The sequence below is a fragment of the Trichechus manatus genome, unplaced genomic scaffold (genome assembly GCF_000243295.1).
Source record: "Trichechus manatus latirostris isolate Lorelei unplaced genomic scaffold, TriManLat1.0 scaffold00123, whole genome shotgun sequence".
Classification (NCBI taxonomy): Eukaryota; Metazoa; Chordata; class Mammalia; order Sirenia; family Trichechidae; genus Trichechus; species Trichechus manatus.
Window position 1 is genome coordinate 3,680,088 of NW_004444059.1, and position 9,003 is coordinate 3,689,090.

The 9,003-nt window shown below is 36.8% G+C and overlaps 1 protein-coding gene across 1 annotated transcript in view; it reads left to right on the forward strand.

Annotated features, from left to right (window-relative positions):
- DBX2 (developing brain homeobox 2) overlaps nucleotides 1–6,399 on the forward strand; it is a 38,746-nt gene extending 32,347 nt beyond the window's left edge. Inside the window, exon 4 of the mRNA XM_004384601.1 lies at nucleotides 6,067–6,399. Within this exon, the coding sequence (XP_004384658.1) occupies nucleotides 6,067–6,399 (333 nt within the window). The remainder of the gene's footprint in view (nucleotides 1–6,066) is intronic.
- The last annotated feature ends 2,604 nt before the right edge of the window (nucleotides 6,400–9,003 follow it).

The following is a 9,003-nucleotide window of genomic DNA, read 5'->3' on the forward strand; positions in this document are numbered from 1 at the left end:
GTATATATGTATATATGTATATATGTACGTGTGTATATATATATATACATATATATATACACACATATATGTATATATAGCAGTCAAGTAATTTCACATTTGCAAAATTTATAAACCTTCATTGTACATTGATGTTTCGTATAAGTTTAAATGAAACTTTTTGGACTTTGAGGGAATGCAGAATACTCCTTTAAAGATTGTCATATTATAATAGTTAACACTGCAAAGCACTAGCATTTTCCTATTTAATCCTTATAATCACCACATAGAATAAGCGGTATAATTGCCCCAATTTTCTAGATGAGGAAATGTAGAGAAGTAGACATAGGTTCAACGTCACATAATGAAGCTGCTTTGGAGGTAGGCTTCCAACCCAGGCAACCTGACTCTAGAGTTTTTTTCTCTTTAACCTAGAGCCACCATGTGTAGTTGTGCAGGGTGTCCACTGCACAAGGGTGCCTGGGTAAGGGACTCAGTGGCAGCTGAAATGCAGCAAGTTCTTTGCTTGCTATCTGGGTTCCCTCATGTTCACTTTTCCAAAAACCCATTGCCATCGAGTGGATTTCGACTCATAGCAACCCAATAGGACAGAGTAGAATTGCCCCATAGGTTTCCAAGGAGCAGCTGATGGATTTGAACTGCTGACCTTTTGGTTAGCAGTGGAGCTCTTAACTTAACCACTGTGCCACCAGGGGTCTGTGTGCACTTTAGCCACCTGAATTTTTTGAATTAGCATAAAGGCATTGAAGGGCTAGCAGAGGCTTTGTCTTAAGCACTGTGCTGTACTGTTCTTCTCTCACTACTAATGGTCTGTTTTTGAACTTTGGACCTTATTAAACCCGTTATCATTGGATGAAACTCTCCTCAGCTGTACTCCCTTTCCCTAGGGACGTGGACCCCCTGCTCCCCAGCATTTTGAGTAGGAAGCAATATGTTGTGTGGTAGAAGGTAATTGGCTTAGATCAGTTAGTCTGTGTTCTCTTCCCAGTGCTGTCCTTATGAGACCATAACCTTAAGTCAGTTGTGCCTCAGTTTATCACAAAATGGGGACAAATATAGATATTCTGTCTATATCACAGAACAATTTTGTGTATATAGTAGATGAATCATTAGCTATACCTTGATGGTCTACTTTGTATAAGACACTGTGCTGTATAGGCAGTTAGAGAGAATTTTGGTAAGTACTGATGAAGCTGTATTTCTTGTACCCTAGGAACTTACATACACAATTTGGAACACAAAGCAAAAGTTCATGAAAATTTAGATAATAGTGTGAGATAATAATACAGGGGGCATCACCTGATAGGTTAGATTTACTGCCAGCTAAGGGAGATAGATCCTCAAAGGTATGCATCTTTCTGGAGCCTTATGTTAATGCCCGTCTCTGGAAAGGATAGTTCTATGACTGTTACATATACACCCGTTAAGTTTAGTGATGGAACTTTTGATCCTCAGAGGAGCTATTGGGCCTGAGTAAGGTTCACACGAGGGCTCAGTAGGCCTGGCCTGCATCTCACTGGAAAAGAATAACATAGTCAGAGAGGAGAAAATGCACAGGCTCTGGAGTCTGGGGAGCTTCTGGTTGAGTTAGAACTTGAAGTAGGTGTTAAAAGAAAGGTGGAAAGTGCCTCTGTTAGATTTGACAGCGCTCTGAAAAAGTGTGAAGTCTCGGATAGAATATACTACCCCAAACAAAACCCACTGCTGTCAAGTCGACTCCAACTCATAGCGACCCTGTAGGACAGAGTAGAACTGCCCCATAGGGTTTCAAAGGCTGTAAATCTTTATGGAAGCAGACTGCCACATCTTTTTCCTGCAGAGTAGCTGGTGGGTTCGAACCACAGACCTTTTGGTTAGCAGCTGAGCGCTTTAACCACTGTACCACTGGGGCTTTGGTAGAATATACTATGTTCTTTAAAAATTATCTGTTGAAAAGATAATGCAACAAGCATAATAAAATATTCATGGGGGACAACCATAATCTTGCCACCCCAAAACACCAATTACTTTCCTTCCTGCATGTTATCTTCCAGTGCTTATCCACAGGCATGTCGTTTTACAAAGTTGATTATATTGTTTTTAAAATTGAAGTGCCTCAGGAATGAATACTTTTTATCTTATTGAATTTGTTGGAAAAATCTGAGAAGTAATTTAACGTTTTCCTATTTGTATATGTATCTAATTATACAGTACATGGTGTGTTGTTGTTGTCAGGTGTCCTCAAGTCATTTGCAACTCGTAGCAACCCTGTGTATACCAGAGAGAAGGTGCGGTAGATTCAAACAAAAGGGAAATAGGTAAAGTTAAAAATGAAAACTCATCTACTTCCCCTTCCAACCCAACCCGGCTGTAGGCTCTCTTATTTGAATTTATTGACATATCATGTGTTACTTTTAAATTAAGTATATAGGGGTGTTGTATATGTACACCCAGGAGTCCTTGGGTAGTCCAAATGGTTAATATGCTTGGCTATTAACTGAAAGGTTGAAGGTTTGAGTCTACTTGCAAGCATCTTGGAAGAAAGGCCTGGTGATCTACTTCTGAAAGATCAGCCATTGGAAACCCTGTTGGACACAGTTCACTCTGACACACATGGGGTTGTCATGAGTCAGAATTGTCTTAACAGCAACTGTTGTTTTTTTTTTTTTGTATATGCACAAACATATAACACGAATAGTTCATAATGCCTACTGTGTGCCCTTACATTTGATAAGCCACTTAATTCCTACAATGAGCCTATTAGGTAGGTACTTTTATCATCCCTGATTTTACAAATAGGCCTGGTGATCGGCTTCCAAAAGGTCACAGCCTTGAAAACCCCATGGAGCAGTTCTGCTCTGTAAACATGAGAGGCCACTGTGAATTGGAATCAACTTGATGGCAACTAACAATTTCATAAATGAGGAAGATGAGACACAGAATTGTGCATATATATACATGTATATGTATATAAACACAAAACCAAAACCTGTTGCAGTCAAGTTCATTCTGATTTATAGCAACCCTATAGGACAGAGTAGAACTGCCACATAGGATTTCCACAGAGTGACTGGTGGATTTGAACTGCCGACATTTTGGTTAGCAGCCAAGCTCTTAACCATTGCGCCACCAAGGCTCCACTATATATATTTTTAAATAGAAATGGGGTCATACTGTGCATATATTTTGACTTTTAACTAAAGTACAGTACAAATCGCCTGTATACCCAGCACACAGATCAAGAAGTACAACATTACCACTGGGCGAGGAACCCCTGCATGCCCCGTCCTCGTCACACATACACCTTCCATAAGTATCCACTATCCTTACTTCTAACAACATAGATTAGTTTGCCTGCTTTTAGACTTTATATAAATAGACTTGTTCGGTACATATTCTTTTATAAAGGGCTTCTTTTGCTTAATGTTATGTTTGTGAGATTCATTCATGTTGTACATAGCAGGTAGCTCATTCGAACTCATTGCTGTGTAGTATCCCTCTACATGATACTAAAATAACCAAACCCGTTGCTGTTGAGTTGATTGCAACTCATAGTGACCCTGTAGGACAGAGTAGAACTGCCCCACAGGGTTTCCAAGGGGTGACTGGTGGATTCGAACTACCAAACTTTTGGTCAGCAGCCGTCTATATACCACGATTAATCCATTCTTCTAATGATGGACATTTGGATTGTTTCCAGTTTTAGGCTGTTATGAATAGTACTGCTGACAATGCATATTGTTTTGTACTTTTTTTTCACTCAAATGTTCATGGACATCCTTCCCTGTCAGTACATAGAGATCTACCCTATTCTTTTTTAGAAATTGTCTCATAATAGACTTTCAGATGCATATATCATAATTCATTTAGTCATCTTCAAGTTTAAGTTACCTTTAATTTGCACTATTGCTTATCTTTATGCACTTCAAAAATATTTCCATAAAATTGGGAATTAAAAGTGGAATTTATGTGTTAAAGCTTATGTACATTTTAAATTGTAATAGATTAAAAATTTCCTTTCCAAATACAATATTGTATCAAATTACATACTGCATTATATCAACTATTCACTCTTATTAACAAACACTCCTTTTTTGCAAACTCTCTACTATTTTTCATTTAAGAAATGTAGCCAATCTCACAAACAGTGATGTTTGCTGGTTTTTTATTTGAATTTTCCTAATTACCAGATCTTGAGCATCTTTTGATTGTTTGTTATACTTGCCATTTATAGTCTTTGAATTGACCATTTCATTGCTGTACAATTTTTAATCTTTTTGTTGACATGTAGCAATTATTTTGGCCAGTAATCAAAGTATTTGGACTATTACAGCTATTAACGTTTTCCTATTACAGATGTTGCAGAAAACCTCTCCAGGTTTGTTGGGTTTTTTTCATGTGTTTATGATGTCTTTAATTATACAGAAGTTTCTAATTTTTATGTAGTCAGATTGGTTTGTCTTTTCCTTTATGGCCTCAGAGTTTCATGCCATGCTTAAGAACACATTCATCTCTCCAAGACTTTACCAATAGCCTCATATTTTCATCTAGAACTTTGCTAGTTTTGTTTTTATATTTAGTTCTTTAATCTATCTGGAATTTGTTTTTGTGTTTGCTGAGAGGTAGAACTTTTATTTTTTCCTAAGTATATACATTTAGCCCAACACCATTATTGTGAGAAAGCTCCTTTCGTGATTTTTTTCTTCATAGTGCTATCACTCAACACAGATTTCTGAATACATGGAAAAACTAAGGCGAGAAGAAAATAATGTAAGAGAAAGGCAAGCACCACTAGAACCACTAATGGGAACAATTAACTTAGTGAAAACCCATTAGAAATAGTTGACACACTTTCTAGGAGTCAGTGCCCACCACAAATAAGAAATGAATGCAAAGTAGAACCAAATGCTTTGGTATGTACACATTAGTCTTGTTTTCTTATGCAAAGCCATAATCACAGGATTGTAACTGAGATAGCAGTCTTTCGGACTCAGTTGCCTGGGGTAGATTTCTTTTGTAGCCGTTTTGAACATTGCCAATCAAGTTGAAAGAATGAAGAAATTGTTTTGCCAATTGGGAAAAAGCATCTCAGAATTTTTTCCTTCATTGAGAGAAATATTGGTTGATATACTTTATACTTCACTATTATCATCTGGATAGGTAAAAATAGTTCAGGTTTTGTTTTAAAAATAGAAATACTAAGTTTTTGGTGTAAGGATACCATGTAATGCACAGGAAAATAATGTGATTGGCTTTTAAGATATCAGGAAACGAATTGTGAAGTTTTCTTCTCAGGCACAGTAGACTACACAGTGGATAAACACGTGGATGGGGCAAGGGGAAGGTATGATTCAGATTAGGAACCACCATCATGAGCGCTTTCAGCTTAATTACGATCAGTTGTTATTTATTGAGCCCAATTCTTGGAATTTGATGAATCCTAGGAGTAATACAGATTTGGAAACTGTCTAAAGCCTGCAGTTTATCAAAGCATTATAAAATGTATTCCACAGAATCTCTCGATGAAGTCTGAATGTTTATAAGAATCTGGGCACTGGGGTTGGACAGTCATGGATTCTAGTCTCAGTGCTTCCATTTTACTTGATGTGTCACCTTGAGCTGGTTAACCTCTCTGAGCCTCAGTTTTCTCAAATGTGAAATGGGGACTTCTGTAGTCACTGTGAGGATCAAAATACGTAATCCATGTAGAGTGCATGGCCTGATGTCTGGCACATAAGGAAAACTCAGTTTCTCTTACTAGTCAGTATATTTCCTTTGAATAATTAATTTAGCACAGACTAAGTGATGCTTTAAAATATCTAAGAGGGTTAAATCAATTTTGAAAGATGTCAGACTTACAGGATGTAACCAATTTACCATAGTCGTTTTGCTTCAGACGTGTCTATGGGGCAATTAAAGTGATTTCTCAGATTTTTAAACGGAGCCCATGTCAAAAATGAACTGAGTCAGTTGGCTTTTATAATAAAGTATTTTTGAGAAAGGATCACAGAAGAAATTACAGTTTAAAATGCTATAGTGAAATAATCTGGAATAAGTGATCATTCTGTCCAATTATTTTGTCAATAGGTGAAAATTTGGTTTCAGAACAGAAGGATGAAATGGCGAAATTCCAAAGAAAAGGAGGTGCTTTCCAACAGGTGTATCCAAGAAGTAGGCCTTCAAGAAGATCCCCTCTCAAGATCTGCTCTGGGTTTCTCTTCTCCATGTCCTTCAATATGGGAAGTCTCCCAACAACACTCAAGTCCAAGATGGAGGGAGAATTCACCAGAATCTTCAGAAAGACTGATTCAGGAGAGTTCTGGGGTACCACTCCTGGAAGCAAATTCACGGCAAGGTGCCTTGTATTTGTGTTCTGAAGAAGAAGCTGGAGATAAGGGTGTACTTAATGCAGCCATCTGAATGGAAGCAGTCCTCCATGTTAATTTAAAAGAACACTTAACTAATAATGTTTGGACTCTAAAGCCAGCTAGTTTGTGCCTCATCAACACCTAAAACCTAACACCTTTGGAATGATGCATGAACTAATGCTTTAGGAAACTTGCTCCAGTGTTCTCTCATTTGTCCCTAGACTCAGGCTTAGTTCCTAGGTGGAATAGAATCTCCGAGGAAGTATGATGGAACTGAAAGGAATGAGAGCAGTTGTTGGCTCAGTCCCTGCTCTGAGTATGTGTATATATGTGTGTATCTCTATGTGTATATATATAAATTTTCATTAAAATACAATAGTAGAAACTAGTTTTTCCTTCAATATTGCATTGAGGCAAATCCATTTCCTTTTATATGAAGAAAAATAAACCAATGACTCAATGTTATTTTTTGGAAAATAATGTAAAATTGGATTTTAGCCCAAAATTTCATACCACAACATGTTTAAAAAATTATTCTTTGATTTCTTTTGGTATCCAGCTGTAAATTAATTATAACAACTCTGCTCAGCAATCCTAACCAGGTGAGCCACTTATTTACATACATCGAAAGTATAAAATCCAACTAGCAAATTAGAAGAATTTCCAAATATAATTATTAATACCTAATTTTCAAATCCTTGGACTTTATCAGACCATCAGTGAATGAGGTTCCTTCTTAACTAATGATTTATCTTTTGCATCTCTTATCTGAAGGGAGGCCAGAGTTTACAAAATACAGTGCCTTTAAGGACCTGTCAGGTAAACAGAGGGCATGGTTCACCTAAAAATATTTGAGTTTAGTAATTTTTAAAATATTGTGTTGGCCAAACAAAGCATCTGTGCCAAACAGTTTGTGACCTCCAGCCTAGACTAAAGAGAGCTGTGGTGTCACAGTTTTTAAAATATTCCCAACTAGACTTCAAAACACAATACTGATGGAATCTGTAGTGATTTTTGTTTGCACTTCTCATTATAGACCCATTTTTCCACTTAGGTGGCATACACTATATGTATTAGGTTCCTTTTATATATTAACAAACGCTACACAGATGTTTTATGCTTTCTGGCTATCTTGAAATAGTATTATTAGAAAATTACATTTCTGGTAACAATTTGCTTACTTAATCCAGAGATTTCTATTCCAGGTCCAAGAAGAAATTATATTTCACTTTGAAGGCTATGAAGCAGAAAAGGAAATGATGTGGTTTTAAATTAGGTTGTTATTAATCTATGGACAAGAAACATTCTTAGGAGTTCCTTATGTAGCATTTTATTAGTCAGAAAGCTTAGTAAGGATGGTGGCTTCTAATTTGCTTACCTTTTTAGCTATAGATTTTGAAAGTTGAGTGTTTACAAAAGGTAGTAGTTCAGAAGATAACGGTTGTAATCAACATCAGGAAGTTATTTTGTACGAGTGTTATTTGAACTAGTATATGTGTGGCCTGTGTCTGTATCACAAAATTTTTTTACTTAAAGGTCATCTGAGAGGGTTGTCTCAGTGCCTAATAGTGGGGAGTTTGGGGAGGGATTTCAAAGCCTGTCTTAAAATGATTTAAGATATGGTTTCTTTTCTTTATATATTATTAACCTCGTTTACATTTGTTAGATGCCTTCCACATTCTAGAGACTGTGCTAAGCCTTTAGGGTGGATTAACTCATTTAATCCTCATGGCAATAACCCTATGAGGTAGGCATTATTGCTATCATGATTCCTGTTAACCAGACAAGGGAACTAAGGCAGAGTATGGGTAGGGTGATTGACCAAGGGCATGAGGTTAATAAATGAGATTTGGACCCTGGCAGTCAAGTTTCAATTCTTCAAACCAGCTATGTGGGGGGCATACCATTGTGAAATTGTATTCTACCCAGCTGTGGGATGTGTTATAACAGATACATTTTGGGAATTGCAGTGAGATTTATTAAAGAAATTCAGAAGCACATTGTATTTTATAAGTCTCGTTTACTTGATAAATGGTTCTCTTCAGTATTCTCTACTAGATTTGATTTTGAAGTTCAGGGAAAGTAAGGAATAGCAAAAACCTTTAGCTGTAAAGCCTCTATAGAGAATAGTCCTATGAAGTGTGTGAAGTGGGAATGTATTCTTTTATCACACACTGCCAAAAAATAATAAAATACTTACCTATAGTCATTTTTTTCTTGAGAATAGCTTGAAAATCAAGCGAGAGAAACATATATCCATTGGATTACGCAGGTTTGAAGTAGGCTAATTGGGGCTGAAATTATCGTCCCCTAAGATTTCACCCTGGAGCTCCAAGACTTAGCAGAGACCATTCGTCTGTCAGGGTTCTCTCTGCAACATGGGAGTGAGGTTCAAATATACAAATCAATCTTTTAATGGGTTTCCTCTGGGGATGCATTAAGATTTAGGAAAAGTATACTTTGGGTGAATATATTAATGGTATAGGTAGATCCCGGATTACGAATGAATTCCATTTCTGTCTTTAAGTCGAATTTGTGCATAAGTCAGAACAGCTAGGTACGGTTCATATCTAACGTCAGAACGTCAGTCAGATGTTTGTCTTCGGGTATACTGTATAGTGTACCTTCCTGTGCATAAAAAAAATTCTCAAGAAAA